The sequence below is a fragment of the Amblyomma americanum genome, chromosome 11 (genome assembly GCF_052857255.1).
Source record: "Amblyomma americanum isolate KBUSLIRL-KWMA chromosome 11, ASM5285725v1, whole genome shotgun sequence".
NCBI classification, from domain to species: Eukaryota; Metazoa; Arthropoda; class Arachnida; order Ixodida; family Ixodidae; genus Amblyomma; species Amblyomma americanum.
In genome coordinates, this window is record NC_135507.1 from 42,758,311 (window position 1) to 42,780,188 (window position 21,878).

Genomic DNA, 21,878 nt, shown 5'->3' on the forward strand with positions numbered 1-21,878 from the left:
TTTGGGGGGTGGGGGTTTGTAAAGGAGAGGCGAGACACCAGCAGCAGAGGAGTCGTCGCGTTGCTGCACGTTGTCAATGCCCAATTACCACATGAATCCGAGCTGCAAGGCGGCGAGGCCGATAACGAGCCTGGTGATCCAAGGCATCCCCATCCTGCCCCATTTCGTGAGGACCGCGAAAGGTGAGTCCCTGGGGACGCTGCCGCGTTTGTAGCGGGACTGGACCCAGGAGGCCAGCGTCTTCCTCATCACTCCGCTTCTCCCGAAACCAGCGTAGTGTGCTTTGGGGGTACAGACGATGACGACGGCTGCCATAACTGCAAATGAGAACGGCACATATACGCGCGCACGCAGCTACAGGGAAAAGCTTACGGAAGAATGGCAAGGGGGTGTACTGGTAGACCTGAAGAAAAAAAAATGGCAGTGGCTTAAGTTGGCTAACCCTGGAATTCAGCGAAAAGCAAGCACGCTTGCTAAGCGACTGATGCTCGTCCATGGCAGCTCCGGTATACACGCTCGCGACAGCCGGTCTCTATATACCCACACGACCACGTGACTATGACGTGGTATCACATGGTCTTACGACACCCCCATCGGATGTCGTCGCGTGGCTTCACATCACCCCATCGGATGTTGTTAAGGTCAAAGGTCAACCCAAAGGTCACCCAATGTCAAAGGTCCACTCAAGAGAGAGGTCACAGGTTAACTAAAGGTCAGGGGGTCAAAGGTCAACTAAAGGTCAGGGGTCAAGGGTACGACACCATAACTGTACCACAAATGGTCATATATGGCTGACGCGTTGGACTGAAGGCTGTTCAAGGTCATAATTCGGTCTACGCTACGACTGCTTTACCGAGCGTGAAGCTTTTCGCTTCAAAAAGTTCAGCTACGCAAGGATAAGTGTGCACCTGTTGTAGAAATTATGCATCGAGAAATCATCGAAGATGGTTATCTAAGGAAACGAATAACTTACTTGTCCCTCTGAATTACTTGTATCTGTGATTTACCGTGCACGATTAAAATTCAACGGGCGTGCCAGAAAGACATGCGTTGGCTTATTTTCTGAGTGCTTGACGACCTTCTTCGAGCTCTTGGGTGAGGACATGCCTTATTGACATTTTCGAGACTTTTCATTTACTACAGCGGGCACCAACGCAATGCTCCTTCCTGGCACAAAGGGAACACTGCAAAAAGTTAATGCTGCACACTGGACGCGAGAAGTCGCATATTCGTCCTACAGCCCCGCCCCCTCGCCGCTAAACAACGTTGGCTCGCTCGCTCCTCCGACTCCCCTGCCATCGCGCGGCCGCATTTCGATTCGGTGAAGGGGGAGCGCAAAACTCACACGTGTGCTCAGGGTCTCCAAGTGGTCTAAATTATTCCGAATCCCTCCACTACTGCACCTCTTGTTTGTTTGTTTGTTTTTTTTCACTCTCTGGTCGTCCACCCTCCGCGGTGGCTCAGTGGGCAAGCCACTCTGCTACTGATCCGGAGTACCCGGGTGCGATGCCGGTGCGGCGGCCATATTTCGATGGAAGTGAAATATAGAACTCGCCAGTGTTAGCGGCACTCATAATATCGTTCCCAACCGCAAGCGTAGGCAGGGAATGCTTCTCAAGAGACGAGCCGACGGAAACTGATACTTACAGCTAGCGAGGTACAGGCCCATGACTGCTGCGACTGCCACCTGTGAAGATTTACTTATGAGAACCCCTAACAAATGGTACATTAGGTATGGAAGGATATGTATTAAAGCTGATTATTCATTATCACTTGAATGTCCAGCTTCCGCTTTAACCAGTAGAGACAATTTTAGCGCCCGTGGACCCTATTAATTACTCAACTGTCGTCACTGACGACTGTTTCACTTGAACCTTAAGAAACAGCTGACGAGTCGTCAGCTGACGAGTCGTCAGCTCTTTCTTAAGGTTCAAGTGAAAGTATCAAGTATTAAATACAATGCCATAAACTACAGGTGTGAAGACTCTACTATGGAAACATTTTCGTGCTAAAGCTAATAGTTAACGAGCCTCGTGGAAAGGCAGTCAAAGATATCGAACATACAATCAAAACCTTGCTGCCCTCTGGTTCTTAGGAAACACGAAAGGAGCGGGGAAATGAATGGGACAGGTTATGTAAGGCACAAAGGCATTGGCGTCGTGCTAGTCGATCCGTCTCTGCCTTGTTTTTGTTTTTTTTTGGCACTTGGCACTTGTGGGAAATATTTACCATGACCTTTCCAGACTTTCGCCTGAAACAAACACGTCGAGTGTTGAGAGCTCAGACAACAACTAGCTTTTCGTAATTTTCAAACAAATATGCATTTTATGCTTCCTTCGTGAAGACATGTCCCAGAAGAAGGCTATGAAAAGTGAGGGGCGCTAAGGCCGATTACTGCGGATATATTGTAGAAAATTTCTGTACCACCCATTATAATGTCATGCCGTCGCTGAGGGTTTTCTTAGAATAAAAGATTCGTGCGACGCTAAGCACCCGGCCCGCCAAATGCTTGCTTGCGAGCTGGCGCCTCCAAGCGCCCTTTCAAGTATTCTTCCGTTTTGTGTGATTTGCTGCATGTTTGCGAGATGGCGCTTGCAAGCGCCGATTGGTCTCGAGGCGCCCGCTCACAAGCGGGCTTTTTAGGCTGCTCCAGTAACATTCAAGAATATTCTAGTCTACATCCGTGTGTGTTGAAACAACGAACTTGCTGTAGGAAGCCTCACTAAAACCGAAGGACACTATATTCGTCCCTCTTCGTCTCTAGGTTGCGCCATACAGCTACTCGTACCACCTTTCCGAGACGTTTTCTTTTGGTCTTTACACTAACAAGAGCGCTGTATTGCTTCAGTTATCCGAGGACTGGTACTATATATCTAGTTCTCGATCGAAGCTATAGCTTACGATGCAGCACTCAGATAGCGATGTGGAGACTTACGCGCCACGGCCCAAGGCGTCGTCGTCTTCAATCACATGGTTTAGCACATGCATAATGGCTGACCCTGAGGTCAGTTGTTGTTGCCTTAGACAAACCACCCGTCCTGGTTACCACACTGAGAAGAGGTAAAAGCGAAACAACATAACCTAGCAACGAGCTTCGCAGAATATTCCGATGCCGAAGGTGGTTCCTACCGAATCCACAGACGACGGCGGTGATTATAATGCGTTAATATAATAATATAATAAGCATTCCGTTTCTTAGCTCCTCTTCTAAGTTATGAGCTCAAACTGGAGGTCATGTCTTCGTTCAACAGTCACTCAGCGAGGCCTAGTTCACATGGTCCTCTTGTAGCGACCACAGTTCGTTTACGTGGCAGACACAGTGTCGTCGCGCTGAGCGCTCGCTTCGTGCTGGGATGGTATGATCGCTCCATGGCTACCGTTGCTGGTCGCGATATTTTAAAAATAATGACCGTTTCACTCTAAAATTCCTATTGTGGGTCTTAGTGCATGTAAACACGGCCATTTTTACTTTCCGTCTCAAACATACATTGATTTTGGCATCGATTTCGGATTCGGACACCTGTGAGCTGGCAACAAAGACCTCTCAGTAGTGCAGCTATCGCACAGTAAAGGTTCGTGAAGTTCGGTGCTCTCGTTCCTTGTGAATCATAAGCACAAATTAGAGCTCAACAAATAATTTAGCAGTCGTTCATCATTGCTCACAAGTGGCCATTTGCTATGTTCTCATTGCTGCGTTTTTATGGAGGAAAAACGCTAAGGCGCCCGTGTGCTGTGCGATGTCAGTGCACGTTAAAGATCCCCAGGTGGTCGAAATTATTCCGGAGCCCTCCACTACGGCACCTCCTTCTTCCTTTCTTCTTTCACTCCCTCCTTTATCCCTTCCCTAACGGCGCGGTTGAGGTGTCCAAAGATATATGAGACAGATACTGCGCCATTTCCTTTCCCCCAAAAAAACAATTATTATTATTATTATTATGTTCTCATTCGATATTCGAATGGAGACCGTTATTAGTTTGATGACACTTTCTGTCTCAAGGGAACCATTTTAAGGTAAATAAAACAATAACGAATGCGACATGCAATGCAGGTACACATGTCATATGTGCCTCATGCTTTCATTTGCAACGGGCGGTATGCATATCGCGCAGCCACTTCTTTGAAACGAAATAGAAATCATGCTGTTTTTTTTTTGTCACTTCCATTATGTTATCGTAGTCTAATGCCCAAGGCACACGCGTAGAGCAATAGAAGACGTACGAATTCTGGTTACGTTCTGGCCATTGTTGTTATCCTCTGTTGGAGTGGCACACGTTGTTATTATCCTCATATACTATGGCACAGCACACATTTAGTGGCACATACCCACAGTGTGGGATTGGCCAGTTGTCAATCCAACCACGTTCTTCATTTTCCACAACGAAAGTATTGAGATGACGTACGCTTGTCCACACTAACGATTTTTGAATCAGCGAGGCACAGAACCCTTCGGGTCCAGAAGGAAGGGTATTTCGCTCCGTGTCAGGATCATGACATAATCGTAAGTACTAGCAGCTTTTGTTCAGACAGTAGCAGCGACGCTGTGAGTTTAAACAGCTGGACTTCCAAAGTAATTATATGTCAGTCAGTTGGATAAGTTTCTTACTCATTTACTTTGGCCATAAACTCGCCTCACATTTTCATATACATGTTCATGATTTTACCGCTTAACATCTTAATACGACGTACACTCTCTTCGCATTGCACTTTTTGACCCCCTTTGTAAGCACTCTTCTATACAATGCTTCGTAAATTGGCGGTCAGAATGTATGAAGAAATCAGCAAATTTACCCTAAAAAACATCACGCACTTTCTTTTCATCACAAATGGAAGCGGACGAAATATAAGAGTTTGCTTCCGTATCTGTTTCTTTTTTTTAAGCAAAGTCCTGCACCATCATTTTTAAACGAAATTTGACTTCTCTTTCCGAGAGGTAAAAGACCGTATAGTTCTATTTTTAATCCTGAAACAAAGGTGCTAACAACATAACGAAGTAACATAAGCGTAAGGAAATACGAAAACTGTCTGCGGCTTCCAGGATAGATCCAAGTCTATACACTCTCTATGGACAAACCCTAGAGAACAGTTTGTAGGCAATACAAATCCTACAGACAGTCTATAGACAAAAGATTTATGGCCATACACTTTTAGTAGACTTTTGTCTATAGACAGTCTATAGACTATGAATAGACAAAAACAAATATCTATACGGAGGCAACAGAGGCTCTAAGAAGTCTTTAGACTATCTATAGACCATTTTTTCAAGGGGAGGACGCAAGCAATGATTGAGCATCCGGAGTACAGTGAAAAGGGCAGGAACGGTTACGTGCTTGGCTCCCTCCCAGAAGAGCTCCCGCTTCCCATATTACTCAAGCTCCCTTGCCTCCTCCACCATTTCTCCTCCGTTGCTACTTACTTTTTTCCCCCTATTTTCGGATCTTTCCGCACCCGAGTGCATCGAACTCTGGTGAATCTCAGCGCCACAGTCGGTGTTGCGAGAAGCAGTGAGCAGTTGTTCGCCGTGGAGGCTGACAGGCGGTAGTGATCATACAGTGAGGCCGGATCGCGCGCCCCGTAAACACTTCACGAGATGGGTAGCAATGAGACGGGTAGCAAGGGCGACTTGGAGGATCACCGGCTCGACTACGGTGAGCTGCACTTCGACACTAACGCCGTTCACGCCGGCCAGGAGCCGGACCAGTGGACCTCTCGAGCCTTGGTGCCACCCATCTCGTTGGCCACCACCTTCAAGCAGCGCGCCCCGGCTGAGCCTTTCGTGAGTTAATAAAAATTATTATTATTATTATTATTATTATTATTATTATTATTATTATTATTATTATTATTATTATTATTATTATTATTATTATTATTATTATTATTATTATTATTATTATTGGGGGAAAGGAAATGGCGCAGTATCTGTCTCATATATCGTTGGACGCCTGGACCGCGCCGTAAGGGAAGGGATAAAGGAGGGAGTGAAAGGAGAAAGGAAGAAAGCGGTGCCGTAGTGGAGGGTTCCGCAATAATTTCGACCACCCGGGGATATTTAACGTCCACTGACATCGCACAGCACACGGGCCCTTCGTGAGTTAATAATAATAATAATAATAATAATTGGGTTTTGGGGAAAGGAAATGGCACAATATCTGTCTCATATATCATTGGACACCTGAACCGCGCCTTAATGGAAGTGATCAAGGAGGGATCGAGTGAAAGAAGAAAGGAAGAGAGAGATGCCGTAGTGGAGGCCTCCGGAATAATTTCGACCACCTGGGGATCTTTAACGTGTACTGACATCGCACAGCACACGGGCGCCTCAGCGTTTTGCCTCCATAAAAACGCAGCCAAAGCTGCGTTCCAATACTCGACGTCTAGGAAGACGTCTAGTGTGACGTCTAGGAAGCAGTCTACATGTCCATGCATTAGATGGATGGATGGATGGATGGATGGATGGATGGATGGATACGGCTGAACCCTTTACATCGGGCGGTGGCTCAAGCCACCTAGCCATGTCTTGTGAAATTTTACTCCTGTCTTGCTTTTAGCCACCAATCAGATAACCTTCGCTTGGTTACTTCTAACCTCTTAAAATCCACTTTCCCCTCACTATCCCTAAACCCCAATGCCTTGGGTAAGTCAGCCCCGCTGCCTTCCACTGTAGGGTGAAGCCCTTTACAAAAAAGTATCAAGTGTTCAGCCGTTTCCTCCTCCTCTCCGCACGCAATGCACAAAGTGTCTATCTCCTGGTACCTGACTCTATACGTCTTAGTCCGCAAAACTCCAGTCCTGGCCTCAAACAGCAAAGAACTTCCCCTACAATTATCATAGATATTTTCCTTGACAATTTCCTGTTTAAAGGTCCGGTATGTTTCCAGTGCCGATTTCGTCAGCATCCCTGTTTTCCACAACGCTCTCTCTGTTCCTTTAACCTTTTTCTTAACCGATAATTGCTGATTTGCCCCCTTACTGCTGTCCAGATATTTGCTTGTCAATTTTCTAGTTCGCTTTCTCCATTTCGTGTCAACATTCTTTATATACAGGTATCTGAAAACTTTCCTAGCCCACCGCTTTTCATCCATCCTTCTCAATCGATCCTCAAATGCTATCTTACTGCTAGCCTCTCTGCTCTCGAAAGACGCCCATCCCATATCCCCCTGTACCCCCTGATTTGGTGTATTGCCATGTGCTCCCAAAGCTAACCTCCCTACTCCCCGTTGCCTAATTTCCAGCCTTGCTTGAACATCTGGCCTCATACACAGGACCGCATTCCCGAAGGTCAGGCTAGGGACCATCACCCCTTTCCAGATCCCTCTTACCACCTCATACCTATTGTAATTCCACAGTGCCCTATTTTTCATGACAGCTGCATTCCTACTAGCTTTATTCATTACATATTTTTCATGCTCTGTCAGATACTCAGCACTGTTATTTATCCACACGCCAAGATACTTGTACTCATTCACTACTTTTAGCACGAACTCCTGTATTCTATGCTCGCCGCCCTCTTCATTAAATATCATGACTGCAGATTTTTCCTTACTATACTTGAAGCCTAATCTATCTCCCTCTGTACTGCATATGTCTAACAACTTCTGCAGGTCTTCCTTGTTGTCAGCCATTATCACTATATCGTCCGCGTATATTAGTCCCGGTAATGTCTGTTTAATCAATTCCCCTTGCTTGAAAAAAGATAGGTTGAAGCCTAGTCCACTCCCCTCTAGCTTGGCTTCCAAACCTTGCAGGTACAACATGAACAACAAAGGGGACAGAGGACATCCTTGTCTAAGCCCCCGCTGTATCTCCACAGGCCCTGATACATTTTTTTCCCATTTTATGAGCACTCTGTTACCTCTATATATATCTTTTAAAAGATTAATTACTCCATTTTCCACATCCAATGTGCCCAATATGTCCCACAAATGCTCCTGAGTAACGTTGTCATAGGCTCCCCTAATATCCAGAAATGCTAGCAATAAGGGCCTATGTTCCTTTTCCGCAATTTCTATACACTGTGTCAATGAAAATAGATTGTCCTCCAACCTCCTTTGTTTCCGTCTACTGCTCTTGTCTACTGCTCACGCCGCCTCGCGGCGTAATAATGTAACTAAAGCTTATGAACAGTTGTACTACTATTTTTCACAAACTGAGCAATAACAATAATTAAAAACGTGTTTTCAACAAGTTTACACATTTCTTCTGCAATGACTTTGCGCGTAAACCGGACTGGTGGATGTGCCTATCGGTCAGTCTACTTGCAGCAGACGGGACCGCTCTCCGAAGACGACGCTAAAGTGATATGCGATTATTCTTTTATTATTGATGCTAAACTGTACATGCTCCTCGAACGTGCTCGTCCAGACGGTCCTGTAAACATAAGAAAGAATACGAAAGACTGTAATCAATATGCGCAAAATGCGATACGGCTAATATACACTGCAACAGGAAAACACATACGTGACATTAAACCTGCGCCCCGCCGCGGTGGCTCAGTGGTTAGGGCGCTCGACTACTGATCCGGAGTTCCCGGGTTCGAACCCGACTGCGGCGGCTGCGTTTTTATGGAGGAAAAACGCTAAGGCGCCCGTGTGCTGTGCGATGTCAGTGCACGTTAAAGATCCCCAGGTGGTCGAAATTATGCCGGAGCCCTCCACTACGGCACCTATTCTTCCTTTCTTCTTTCACTCCCTCCTTTATCCCTTCCCTTACGGCGCGGTTCAGGTGTCCAAAGATATACGAGACAGATACTGCGCCATTTCCTTTCCCCCAAAAACCAATTAATATTATTATTATTATTATTATTATTATTATTATTATTATTATTATTATTATTATTATTATTATTATTATTATTATTATTATTATTATTAAACCTGCTGTCTGCCGTACGAGGCACTCGGAGACAGCGAGAGACCTAAATACAGCAGCGATCTTTAATCCTGCAAAGACTAAAATCAATTCGCAACATGCCGGTGTATTTGTTCTGAGAGTGTAAAGATAAAAAAGAATGCACGCTAAAGAGTTTGTGCAACTAATACAGCAACAGAAGAACACATTTGTTAACCGTGACGCCAGCCGTCTTAACGCCCGTCGAGGAAACCAACGACAGCGACGAGTATTCTCTAAAATCAAGGTGCTAATTAAGATCCGGCATCGTCAGATGCCGGATCACGTAAACAGACCTACAGCGTCCGCTGCTGTAGCAAAGCTCTCAACTGCACGATTTTCTCCTGCGTGATTCACTGCTAGGAATTGCACGTCCACGAAGATTAATTTGCCACTAGTGTGCGTACCAAATAACACAATGGAATGACTCACATTTTTTCTTTCCTATACTCCGTGTACAGTCCGACGCCCGCAAGAGCACGACTCGCTCATCCGCGTACATCAGCTCCGCCATCTTTAGACAGCAAGTTAGCCTGCATCGATGTGGACTTCGGCGAAGCAGTCTTATGATACTGCTTCGCCGAGAAATGGAACGCGTCCCAAGATGGCGGCTGTCCGGCTAGACGTCTATGTAGCCGTCTACTTGGGAGTATTGGAACGCAGCCCAAGTTCAATTTTTTTTCATATGCGTAAGATGATGTTATAGTGAATTTTTATGGCGCAAGGGCATATATGGCCGAAGAGTGCCATGGCACAAGGTATTTTCGCTTGCTCAAAGTGGGGTTCAAAGACCCATTTCCCAAGCATTTCACCCTGCTTAAGCCGAGCACCGGGCCAGGGGAAAGCTTGTACCCATTGTATCGCCGGTGGGTACCCGGTGCCACTGGGGACCGAACACCGCAGCTCCCGCATGCGAGGCGGATGCTCAAACGACTAGGCCACCGCTGCGTTCGCATACGCGCAAGAATACTAAACAGGCAGATCATGTCCGGGACGCATGTAGATGTTTGCTCACTTTCCGTAAGCAATTTTTTTACATGCTTGTAAATGCAAACCTCGCTCTAGATTTTATCTGACCTCATATGTCTGCTCTAAAAAGTGATGGTGGTATTCTTTTGTGATGCTACTTGCAGTGGTGTAGCTTTACTATTAAACCCATAAGTGTATACAGAAATTGATAAAATTTTGAGAAATTGCACGTGTTTTAATTTTGCGAATGCATCCGTATTGCGCTCTCAGCTGGACTGCCCTAACCCGAATTGTTTCTGCGGGCAACGAAGGATAATTGTAAAGAAAGTGCAAAGAAAATTCCAAATTATAAACAAAATCTGCGCTTGTTGTGTTCCCTTCGCGTCCTTGTTTATTTGTGTGCATTTAGCTATGTGAAAACCGTATGCAACTAATGTGACTGACAGATGAAATTGGACAATTTGTAAATTTTACATGTCATGCCATATTGAAACTTGCACTTTGTGAGCACAGTACAGCCCAAGTAAATGGCTTACACGGAGACAGTACCATCACTTAGACGTGCACAGTGGGTTGCTACAGGCGTCTAATATTTCCTGTTTCTTTCACCGCTTTTATGCTTGTTTGTCCTTTCCTGTCCGCACGTGACAGCGATAGTTTTCGGGTTGGTGCCAATTTACATGCCAGTGCGCTTTCGTGTTTATTTTGTTTTCGTTTAAAAGTAATATAAAATAACATTCTTTTCTTGCAGCCACTTACTATACTACTAGTATGCTATACCACCACAGGTCATGCTATGCGTAAACGTTGTATGACGCGGCAGACTGAGTGAGCTTTGTTTTTCTACGCTGCGAATCAGAACTTGTAGAATCCTGGCCGTAAGGACTGCATATCAACGAAGGAATAATGCAGAAAATGCCAGTTTTCTGTGCGATATCAGTGCGCCTTAAAGGATCTCAGGGGTCGAAATTAATCCGGTGGTTTCCACTACGTCGCCCCCCCCCCCCTCCGGCCCATGTGAGGCCTCGGGACATTAAAACGCCACAGACCATATCATACCATAAAATACCATACCATACCATATATTACTTCATACTACGCCACACCATGTTATATAATGCCGTAAAACCACACCGTATCGGATCATACCGAACCATATATACCCTGCCACCCAGAAACACATTACACCAAATAATACTATTCAATTACATATCATACCACACCATGCCATAACATGCCATAAAACCAAGCCATATCATGTTGTGCCACACCATTCCACACCACACAACAGCACACCATACCATGCCAGAGCATAACTCACCAAACCATATGCCATACCATACCATACGTGAAACCATGCAATACCACTCCGCACCATATCACGTCGCACTACATCAAGCCACACCACAGTACAGCACGCAACACCACACCCACACAAGCTCACGCCGTGCCATATTATGCCAGAGCGTTCAAGGGGCGGAGCATGGAGTGCGCAGTGAAAGTTGGAATTGCCGAGCTCAGGGCGGTGACTATCTTGAAGCTGTGGCCTCAGAGTATATTTTGTCGTGCATTCCCGACCTGTCGCCCTTCTACGTTCGAGCAACCCGGGGTGTCGTAAGCTCAACCTTCGAACAGAAGAGAAAAAAGCAAAAGTAAGAAGCAAGAAGTGGCAGGGATGCGACCAGTGTATTTTTGTTTTGCTTTCCGGGCGTGTGAAGAGTTCATTGCCTCTCCAAGAATGGAAAGCGGAGCATTGGCTCAAGCAGCGAGGCTGACGCCAGCAGGAACAGAAACAGCGTGCTTCGAGCTCCCCTGTGTGACAAATAACACGTACCTCTAGGGCTGCGACAGTTATTCAAGCGACTCAAACAGCGCTGATCACCCTTGTCGGTTATTTGCGGAACTAACCGATGGGGCCGGTTTTGGCCCCAACGTCTTGTATTCTACTCAGACGATTTTCACTTTTCACAGTATGACGCCTTTCGGTGCGAAAGCACATCTAGCCGCACACCCGGCAGATTTCAGCGGTGTCTGTGTGAAGCCTCTCAGTAGCAAGTGATATTCATGAGGCCCCCCGGTACTGGATTGTGAGCACACTGCCCACCGTGGCTGTTCAATTAATTATTTGCTGTGAGAGGTTGCTCAAGAGAGTGCTATTTTTTTAATTTTGAACCTCCGGATACACACACGTCAGCAATATGGATGATCACAAGCAGCGAGTCCAATCCTGCGCCTAGAACGGAATGCATAAACTTCCAGAAATTTTCCAAGCACGTTGCAAAATGCTCAGTGTTAGCCATGTCGAGAGACTGCTGGAAGTCAGCCGCACACGCCGGACATAGTTTAGCTGTAATGAAGTGTCGTGTACAGTGAGTAGTGTGAGGGCATACTTGTAGCACCCTCACTCAGCCTTACATGTACCCATTTCTTTTCGCAGCAATTTCGCTACTCTAGATCTGGCAACCCGACCCGAAGATGCCTCGAAGACTGTCTGGCCGCACTGGAGCATGCCAAGTACGGTACGTGCAAACCGGCTACAATCCCAGCATTCAGTCGTTCCAGCTGCAATAGGTGGCGTGGCGGCAGCACAACATGGCGGTCGAGGTGGTGATGGCGCCGATGCCATAGCGTGCCTCTCTATAGAAGCAAAGCATCTTCTTGACGTTTTGGCATCTTTCGTGTAAGATTTAGCGCCTAGATTAGCAGCCATCATATTCTTGTGCTTGGCTCTACTGATGGCTCGAAATAAATGTTCATTGGTATGACCACAACATGTTTGCATTCTTGAACGTTCGTTGATTCGCATGTAGCGGAATAGCGAAATATTCTCATTTTTGACACATATATTTTCATGCTCAAACCATTGCGGTCGCCCGCACTGCGAGGAACGATCACCGACTCGCTGCTTCCGAAAGATGCCGCGCGGCGCCGCCACCGTTGCTGAAACGACCGAATAGCGTGCGGAGACGATTGCTGTTGCTGTACTCCAAATAACTTCTTTTCCGCAAGGCGGCAGCGTATGGTTCCAAACTTCAATTGCTACAAAAGTGCAGAGGTACAGTACGCAGCATGATCGCATGCAGCGCTAACGTGCGTGAAATGAATTCTCAGAAGCGGCTCCGTTCCGACGCGCCTTCTGCCACGCCGTGATGAGTCCATTTTACTGTGTGTGTGAGCACGTTTTACCAAGATTCATTAATATCAGTTCGTAGGTCTACACTTGAAAGAACTGTTAGCGGTTGACTAACGATGGGTGTCGAAACGACAGATAAGGTGTGTTCCATTGCTTTTCCAAGCACCGACGAGTCACGTTAATTAGCGTAAGACAGCCGAGAGGAACGCCAATCGCTGCTCGCTTTTAAGTAGAAAGCCTTACGGACAGCTCTTGTGAATCCGGCATCTGATCCGTCTATACAGTACGGTACCAATACACTGTAAACACAAGAGGAGTAAAAAAGGGAGTAGACTGTCCTCTAGCGCCCTCTCTTTATGGAGCAGCACATAAAATACGAAACACGGTTGGCACCGGAAGCAAATTCCTTCTTCAAAACATGCGAAGTTCTAGCAGCTTAGAAAATTTGAACCGAGATTTCAGCCTCCTCTATTTGCTAACTCAAGATATGATGATGATGATGATGATGATGATGATAGCGTTTTGTTAGGGCGCTCAGCTACTGATCCGGAGTTCCAGGGTTCGAACCCGACCGCGGCGGCTGCGTTTTTATGGAGGCGAAACGCTAAGGCGCCCGTGTGCTGTGCGATGTCAGTGCACGTTAAAGATACCCAGGCGGTCAAAATTATTCCGGAGCCCTCCACTACGGCACCTCTTTCTTCCTTTCTTCTTTCCCTCCCTCCTTTATCCCTTCCCTTTGTGCGCGGTTCAGGTGCCCAACGATATATGAGACAGATACTGCGCCATTTCCTTTCCCCAAAAACCAATTAATATTATTATCATTATGGCGCTAGGGCACCTAAGGCGAAAGAGCGTTTAACTCAAGATATCCGGTGCCGCGTTCAAAAGCCCCCTCCCATCACTAACTGCACGCCCTGTACCCTGAAAGGGTGTGCGCTAGAGGACAGTCTACTCCCTTTTAACTCTCATAAATGCGTATTCTTGTGTAGAGTATAGGCAGCCTCTGCTCATGAGGTGCGCAGTCAAAGCCCGTTTTCGCAGTTTCGCTGGCGCCACGATCGATCCGGGAACGCACTGTATTACTCCGTATGTTTCATTCGCTGTGCAATACCTTGCGAACCTTCTATACGTTCTATCCCTGCCTTCCCCCAGAATCAATATAGTCAGTTGCCAAAATTACGAAGTCTCTCCATGCCTTCAGGCCTGTCCTTTTTTTCCTAGCGACAGCATTTGCACACCAGCTTACTGTGGTCAAAGATATAAAAATTGGCAGTGGCTTAACTTGGCTAACCCTGGAATTCAGCGAAAAGCAAGCACACTTGCTGAGCGTCTGAGGCTCGTCCATGGCAGCTCCACTACACGCTCGCGACAGCCGTTCTATACATACCCACATGACCACGTGGCCATGACCTGGTATCACATGATCTTAAGACAGCCCTGTCGGATGCCATCACGTGGCTTCAGATCGCCCCATCGGATGTTCTTAAGATCAGAGGTCAACCCAAAGGTCTCCCAATGTCAAAGGTGAACTAAAGGTCATATGGGTCAAGGGTTCGACGCCATAACTGTACCACACATGGTCATACACGGCTATCCTTAATTGGACTGAAGCTGTTCAAGGTCGTTGCGCTGCCTACCCGGACTGCTTTACCTAGCGTAGCGAAGCTTTTCGCTTCAAGACAGGTATTACAACTATGCCGAGACATTAAGAAAAGGGGACATAGCGTACGTGTCATAGCCTCCCACTTCTATGTGTCTTCTTCTCACCCCAACCCCCTTCTTTTCGCAGCTCTTACGTACGCGTCAGGCCTGGCAGCGACGCACAACTTGACGCATCTCTTGAATGTCGGCGACCACGTGGTCAGCTTCGACGACCTTTACGGAGGTAATCGGACATAACGGCGCGCGCGCTTTAGTATTGCGCGCTTTGCGACATCTCGTGGGGAAAACATAAACTGTGCCTTGGTTTCTCGGCACCACTGTACAGATCCTTCGCCTTTTTCTTTTCAGGCACAAACAGGCTGTTCAGAAACTGCCTCATTCCTCGGGGCTTTGAAGTGACATTTGTCGACGCAACAGACCTCGGCAAACTCGACGCTGCACTCAAGCCGAACACAAAAGTAAGTATGGTGGTGTATGCATACTGATATGGTAGGGGGTGAAACTTCGCATACCTCCCAGCGGCCACGAATTACAGCCGGTAGCCCCAATTCCTCCTTCAGTTACGTCCATGGCTTTGGTGTAGAGTTATCTCCATGACAACGGACGACTGCAACATGTGGGCGTGTGGGGTGTTCGCATGGCATCTGCTTCACGCGGCGGAGGCCTTGCGCAGCTGCGCGTGGGACTGCCACTCTCCCTCCCCGCGCGCGGCTGCCGATAGGGATTGACGATAAGATCTTGCATGCGGTTGCCTTTTAGATGGGGTTGCTTCAACTGCTTTCTGGCATCCTACTCGGTTGAACTGCGTTAAAACCCCACTATTTTATTTTTTACGCTCAATCTGTCCAATGACTGCAAGGGCACGACGCACGGACAGGAAGAGCCAAAATTTTACTTCACTGACCACTTTCACTGCATTTTATACCCCTTTTTTCATATGTAAAATAGTGAACGAGTCTAGTTAACCAACCTGCACTCTTGTTTTCTTCCCATTCACTCTCTATCATCCCCTCCTTTTTTATATATCTGCTGTTTAGCTCGTATGGCTGGAAACGCCGAGCAACCCAACCATGAAAGTGGTTGACATCAAAGGGGTCTGCGAGGTTGTCCGGAGGAAATGCAAGGCCATTGTCGCCGTCGACAACACCTTCATGTCTTGCTATTTCCAGGTAAAAATTGTCAGTCGCTATTTATTAATAAAAATAACAATGGAAGGAAAACACGTTGCACGTCTGCCATCGAAACCTGAAGCACCTGAGTTACGGCTAGCGGGAATAAAAGGATAGGGAGAGAGGAAGAAAGGGGGGAGGATAGTGAGAAAGAATAGGAGTAGGGCAGCAATATACATAATGTACAAATACAAGATGTAGAACTACGTACGTGTGGGGCGATGCACCATGCATGGTTGCCGGGAGTACTCAGCGCATTGTGCGTATTCCAGCCCGACAGAAATCTTCTGTAAAATTGGCATTAAGATGCTCTATCTGTCTTCATCCCAAAAGCAAAAAAAAAATGAACTTCAATTCTTGCTTCTCTTTTGTTCCCAGAAACCTCTCCAGCTTGGAGCTGACGTCTCTGTTCACTCCCTAACAAAGTATGCGAATGGTGAGATGTCATTTCTGATGAATATGCCTCGAAGAAATCAGTTCTCGTTTCCGAATACCGTATACACTCGTGTAAGGGCCACTTCCCTCAACTTGGTAGCCGATAAATAAAAGAAAAAAGTCGGAGAACGGTAATTGTATTTCACGTGTGTATATTTTTTCTCGCGTTGCATGCTCCACGGGGAGCTGCAAGATGGCAACAGGTGCCTGTAACACGCGGTATGAACATACCGACGACGCGTTGTTCCGTTGACACTCCGCCTAGAACCACTATCACACGGAGGCTACGCCACACTGCAGGAATGTCTCAGCACTGCTTAACTCACCTTATCTGCTAGGAGTTAATACCAGGAAAGATAAAAATGTCATTAGAATGTTAGCTTAATTATAGCATAAAAGCAAGGATGCAATGCGCCCAAACTACCGGTACGCTTGCTGGCAGCAGCGGATGGTAGTAGACACATTTAGCATACCGCATGTACCGTGTTACTGTTACCCGAGTACCGGGAGCCCGCCCATTGCCGGTGAGCACGCCCTGATTGGTCCCGATGCTTTGGGCGCGCGCACAGCTGCCGGATACCTGGCGCCATCAAGGCAATTTGCGCATGCTCATTGACTACGCTTGGGCTCCCGATACTTACGGTAAGACGGTATGCTAAAGGTACGTGTCTAGTGTGTCTCTCGCCTTGTGTCGCTAGGCCTGATGTGCTTCCCAGCAAAGCCGCAGCAGACGGTGCTTTCGAGATAGCTGCTGCTTATCATAAAATGCCTATTATTGCCAAATTGCTGACGGCCAAATGACCCTCAAATGAAGCGAAAATACGATTGGTTTCCACAAAGCTTTTGGAAGTAAGTCGAGCGGACAAGCAGGCCAGGCGAGAGCCACTTCGCACCGGCAGATGCGCGTTGCTAAGCGCAGTATTGTACCGTTGCCAAAGCGGTGTGCATTACCGCACGAATTTTATATCGGATAACTTATGGTGACGGAATGTCGGCCGATATAGTGCTTTACCAGCATGTTTTATAGTGAGTATTTCTGCTGGTTGTCATGCCATCCAAGACTTTCAGTGCTTTATCTCTAGATATGGTCTACGAGGACCACTCTAATGTGTCTTAACATACTCATTGTCGCATAAACAGGGTACACATAACGCATATTCCGCTACAGTCGGATAAAATGGGGGAAAAAATCTTATCTCCGTGTCGGAGTTGCACCATGTCAACGTCTTCAATATATGCGAGGCCGTTTCATGAGTGTGCGTGATAGATTGTTTTTGTACATTTTCAAACCTATTACGACCATTTCCACTTCATTCAATTGGCACTGCTCCATATATAGCGTACTATGAACATGAAAAAGAAAAACGTCAGAATGCCTGTGAACATTTCTAATTCAACTATTTACCCGAGGTTCCTGCTTTTAGGATAAGTTAGGTCGACTTCACGACACTGATCTCTTCATTCATTTTTATGTTTTATAAAATGCTGTATCATTCCTTATTTCGAAATTGCAGGACACTCGGACGTGATCATGGGAGCCATCTGCACGAACGACAAGGAAATTACTGATCGCTTGCGGTTCCTTCAAAATGGTAAGGTAATTAACATAAAGATTTTCCATCATTGGTGCAGTTGCAGTTTCTCTTCGTACCTCACTGAGCTCTGCATTACGTTGAACATATGCAACCGAAAGTTTTATTCTGCTTTAGTTCATGGCAATTAGTACGAGAAACAAAAGACATGTTAGGTGCAGTTGAGGCGAACTGGTTGCATGCAGCATGATGAAATAGTTCGTTTTGCAGAGCACTGTTGCACCGTTATTATGGACAGCATTTGGGTTATTTTATTTGAGGAAAGAAAAATATGAAGGCAATTAAAATGTTAAAGATGGCAGCATGATAGTTAGTGACCTTTGGTCTCTATTATGCATGCACTGAATCAACAACAAACAAAATTTATGTTTAAAGACAGCTTTGCCAAAGCTGTTGCCATTCTCTTTGCAAATACACTAGAGGCATAGAAACGAACAGTAATCAAGGAACAAAGGTCAGTTGTGACGCAGTTTGTTTGCTACTGGAATGCAGCTGCCGGTGCCGTACCTTCGCCTTTTGACTGCTACCTCGTGAACCGTGGGCTGAAGACCCTGCATATTCGCATGGAGCGGCACATGGAGAATGGCCTCAAAGTGGCCAAGTTTCTCGATGCCCACCCCCTCGTCGAGAAAGTTATCCATCCAAGTGAGAGAGCACAGTGAATGTTAATATCTGATGACCAAATATCAGCATCAATACCAACATGATGCAAGGGTTTTTCAGTACAGCAATGCCAGTGCTTGGGCCAGTCTGTCTTAGGAAGCTGACAGCAAGACAGTTTTAAAGCGAAAGTTTTACTGGCCTAGTCAATCCAAGGTCACCGGCGCCACAGTTTGACTTTCAAGTGGAGGAGCGGCGGAGGTGTGGCAGCCATGTGACATAACACGTCACTCACTGCAGCTGTAACCGTGCGCCACCACTGTGCCGACCGCTGTGCCAACCGCCGCCTTGGCAGCTGTGGCGACGTTACTAACCACGTGACTCGCTGTTTGCTGTAGAAAGGAGATGGCGCCACTCTCGCGCCATTCGCATTGCAGTTCTTGCTATGGACGGAGCGAGTCGGCCGGAGCCGTCTACGTCGTCGGGACGATTTCGATAAACCGCGCTTAGCTTAGCTGAACTGCAACCATTTTTTTACGCTTCAAATTAGAGTTCTGAATATAACTGCACCATGTAAGACTACAGTCAAGTAACTACTTCTGTAGTGCTCTACCAGATACTAAATTTAAGAATTTGAGTTTATGACAACCAGAAGTTTTATATATAGAATCAAGAGGACAAAAGGCTTTCTGACAACTGTGTTAAGAAGCAGACATTTCAGCCAGGAGAAAAAATATTGCAGCCAACATGCACTTACAGTAGCTTTAAATGAGTGAGCAAGCAATGTTAGTGACACATCACATGATTGAGCACACAGGTGTATTATAGTTTTCTAATGTCTCCATTTCTTTGTAACATGCGAGTGACACTCAAACTTGCAGGTCTTCCCAGCCATCCACAGCATGAGGTAGCCAAGCGTCAGTGCTCCGGCTTCAGCGGCATGCTGACCTTCCTGATCAAGGGAGGCCTGAAAGAGTCCACGATCTTCCTCAAGAATCTCAAGCTCATCACCCTTGGCGAAAGTCTGGGTTCTATACACAGCCTTGTAGAACTGCCGTAAGCTTTTTCGCTGGCAAAGTTCTGCTCCCTAAACGTGTTTTTCAGACTTCGATGCGACGGTGTCAACAGTTCCAAGTGCGCACGGCATCTCTGATGCAATATCCAAATGAAAATGTTCAATTTGGTTTTGTTTTTTTCGTGTTACAACATTTTGCTTTTTAACAAGGCTAGGATTCTTCATTTTGCTGCAGGATACGATAAAAAGTTGTAGCCATAGTAAGGATGCATTTAATTGGGCTGCCAAGGGAGACGAGCCTTTGGGATGGACGTTGCAGCGTAATGTGAGACGTAGCCAGCACCAAGAGAGATTAACTTCGTATTTCAGTGCAGCATGACCTCGGCGCATGATGGTAGCGGAAATGGTTACAGCTAGCACACTACACGGCATTTAGTAGGACAGTATCTACCTTCTGGAAGCAGGAGCTTTGATATGACATTAGGCAGTACCCTGGCTGTCCATCTATCCACCAAACTATCCACGGGAAGTATATAGCGCAGTGAAAAACATAGTTCCTGGCTTAATGCAACACAAAAAAAATCACGGACAGTACGCTCACAAGGGTGTGAAGCTGCTTCCCCGCGATCACATTTCGGTCATGATGGGCTACACTCTTAGCTCCATTTCGTGCGTAGCCTTAAATATTATTTCACAGGGTGCGCTATAATACATGAGATAAAGACTTTTGCCGCTCTTATCTAGCTTGCAAAAATGGCACTTAAAATGGTTTGTATCCTCTGAGCATCAAGAAATAAATAGTAATGCATTCCACTTTAGTTTCAATATATTTGTAAGTTTTTCAAATTTGCAAAGAAGCATGAGGAGTCTCATGCGAAAAGCTGAAGAGTACCTAAAGCAACCGTGAAAGGGATAATTGTTCGTTAATGGTCTCCTCCTCACTCTGATCAAAAGCATGCGGAATCTGAAGTGTTCACTGAGGCAACACTTTCTTTGAATAAGCAGAGACTGAAACTGAGCTAGCTGGTTCACTGACAATCTTTCCAACAGCTTGAAGGGCTGTTATTTTTTTCCTTTTCTGTTTCGTCAGGCCATTCCGGCTGTTAGGAAGATTATGTTTGAATACCGATTTTTTGGCTCCAGTGACATGGCAATCCGACACTAGTGCCAGCATCTCAGTTACCATTGTCAGACTCAAGAGGCCGCCGTATTGTTGTTGCGTACTGTTTTAAGCAATTCATTGAGCCCTGCCATTCCCGATGTATTGCACATGATACTGACATCAAAACTGTACTAAGTGTTGTTTATACACACGACAGTACATCAATTAGCACCCGTCTCACCGTACTTCCCAACATATTATAAATATGTTTAAATACGGCGGGAATGTGTGCAGAGGCCTCCAGGACGATTAGTGACGGCAATAGCTAACCCTTACAAAGAAACTACCTAAATTTAAAATCTAACAATCTGCACTGAGACAGTAACATTAGATACCACTAAAGTGATGTGACTGTCGGCAGTTTGAGATGCTTAAGCAGCATTCAAGTCTCTACTTTTTCAGGGATGAAAGCTGCAAATACTACTTGATAAAATAGCATTACGATCAAGTATATACTGTCATGGTCCTGTCTGCACTGACGTCACAGGCCGAGGTTTCAAGAAAACCGATGAAAGCACAACAGAGTAGGACTTCATGAGATTGTAAATGCGACAATTGGGTAATAGGAATTTACTTTTTGCAGGCTTAACATCGGTCGACAAGCTTCATGTCGGCATTGATGACTCTAAGGTCTGTTCAAGAAAAACTATGAAGCTCATTAGCACATGCATCAATTATCCCCTATATTATTCCGAACCACCAAACATTTAGTTTTACCACTGCTGAATTCAACCTCAGTTTTGAAAATGTATATGTTTTTAGACATATGCCAGGAACCTGATTAAGATATTATTTGCACAGCTTCACAAACAGCGTGATGGATTCAATTTCTGTAATCAAAATTAAATTGTACTTCCTTTTTCAGTGTGGTCATGACCCATGCGACGGTACCTGAAGACCAGAGAAAACGCCTGGGCATCACTGACAACATGATCAGGCTCTCGGTTGGCATCGAAAACGCTGACGACCTTATCAATGACATTGATCAAGCTCTTAAGAAAGCTGTAAGTCATGTTCCTTCCAAGCAACGTTGTCCTGAAGTTTTCCAAATGTCCTGATAGTCGCATTTATATTTTCATGCTTTATTCAAAGGTTCTATTTGTTCTTTTCAGATACATGCTTAGCTGGATGTCGGGTTATGGAAGCTATGCTGGTGCAATTTAGGTTTTCTTGTTCAACAAGTGCTTAATAGAAAGTTCGCGCCAACTTTACACAAAATAAAGGCACCTCTCATGCTTTTACACCAACTAAGAAA

The 21,878-nt window shown here is 46.0% G+C and overlaps 1 protein-coding gene and 1 long non-coding RNA gene across 2 annotated transcripts; one reads left to right on the forward strand and one right to left on the reverse strand.

Annotated features, from left to right (window-relative positions):
- On the reverse strand, positions 1–3,080 carry LOC144111310 (uncharacterized). The gene is made up of 3 exons (XR_013310023.1): positions 2,936–3,080; positions 1,648–1,687; positions 1–317 (listed from the first exon to the last, which is right to left on the reverse strand). It is a non-coding gene; the product is annotated as an uncharacterized LOC144111310 (long non-coding RNA).
- Positions 3,081–5,587: 2,507 nt separating this feature from the next.
- LOC144109575 (cystathionine gamma-lyase-like) lies at positions 5,588–21,878 on the forward strand. The gene is made up of 11 exons (XM_077642395.1): positions 5,588–5,773; positions 12,293–12,374; positions 14,778–14,873; positions 14,999–15,108; positions 15,688–15,819; positions 16,198–16,255; positions 17,769–17,846; positions 18,339–18,491; positions 19,328–19,502; positions 21,489–21,627; positions 21,736–21,878. The coding sequence occupies exons 1-11, from the start codon at positions 5,588–5,590 to the stop codon at positions 21,745–21,747; spliced, it is 1,221 nt and encodes a 406-aa protein (XP_077498521.1). The 3' UTR covers positions 21,748–21,878.

Excerpts from the sequence above, each read along its gene's own strand:
- LOC144109575 (XM_077642395.1), top strand. The coding sequence starts at position 5,588 with ATGGGTAGCAATGAGACGGGTAGCAAGGGCGACTTGGAGGATCACCGG. Across the intron at positions 14,874-14,998 it reads CTTCGACGACCTTTACGGAG|GCACAAACAGGCTGTTCAGA; the intron begins GTAATCGGACAT and ends TTTTCTTTTCAG. Across the intron at positions 15,820-16,197 it reads TCATGTCTTGCTATTTCCAG|AAACCTCTCCAGCTTGGAGC; the intron begins GTAAAAATTGTC and ends TTTTGTTCCCAG.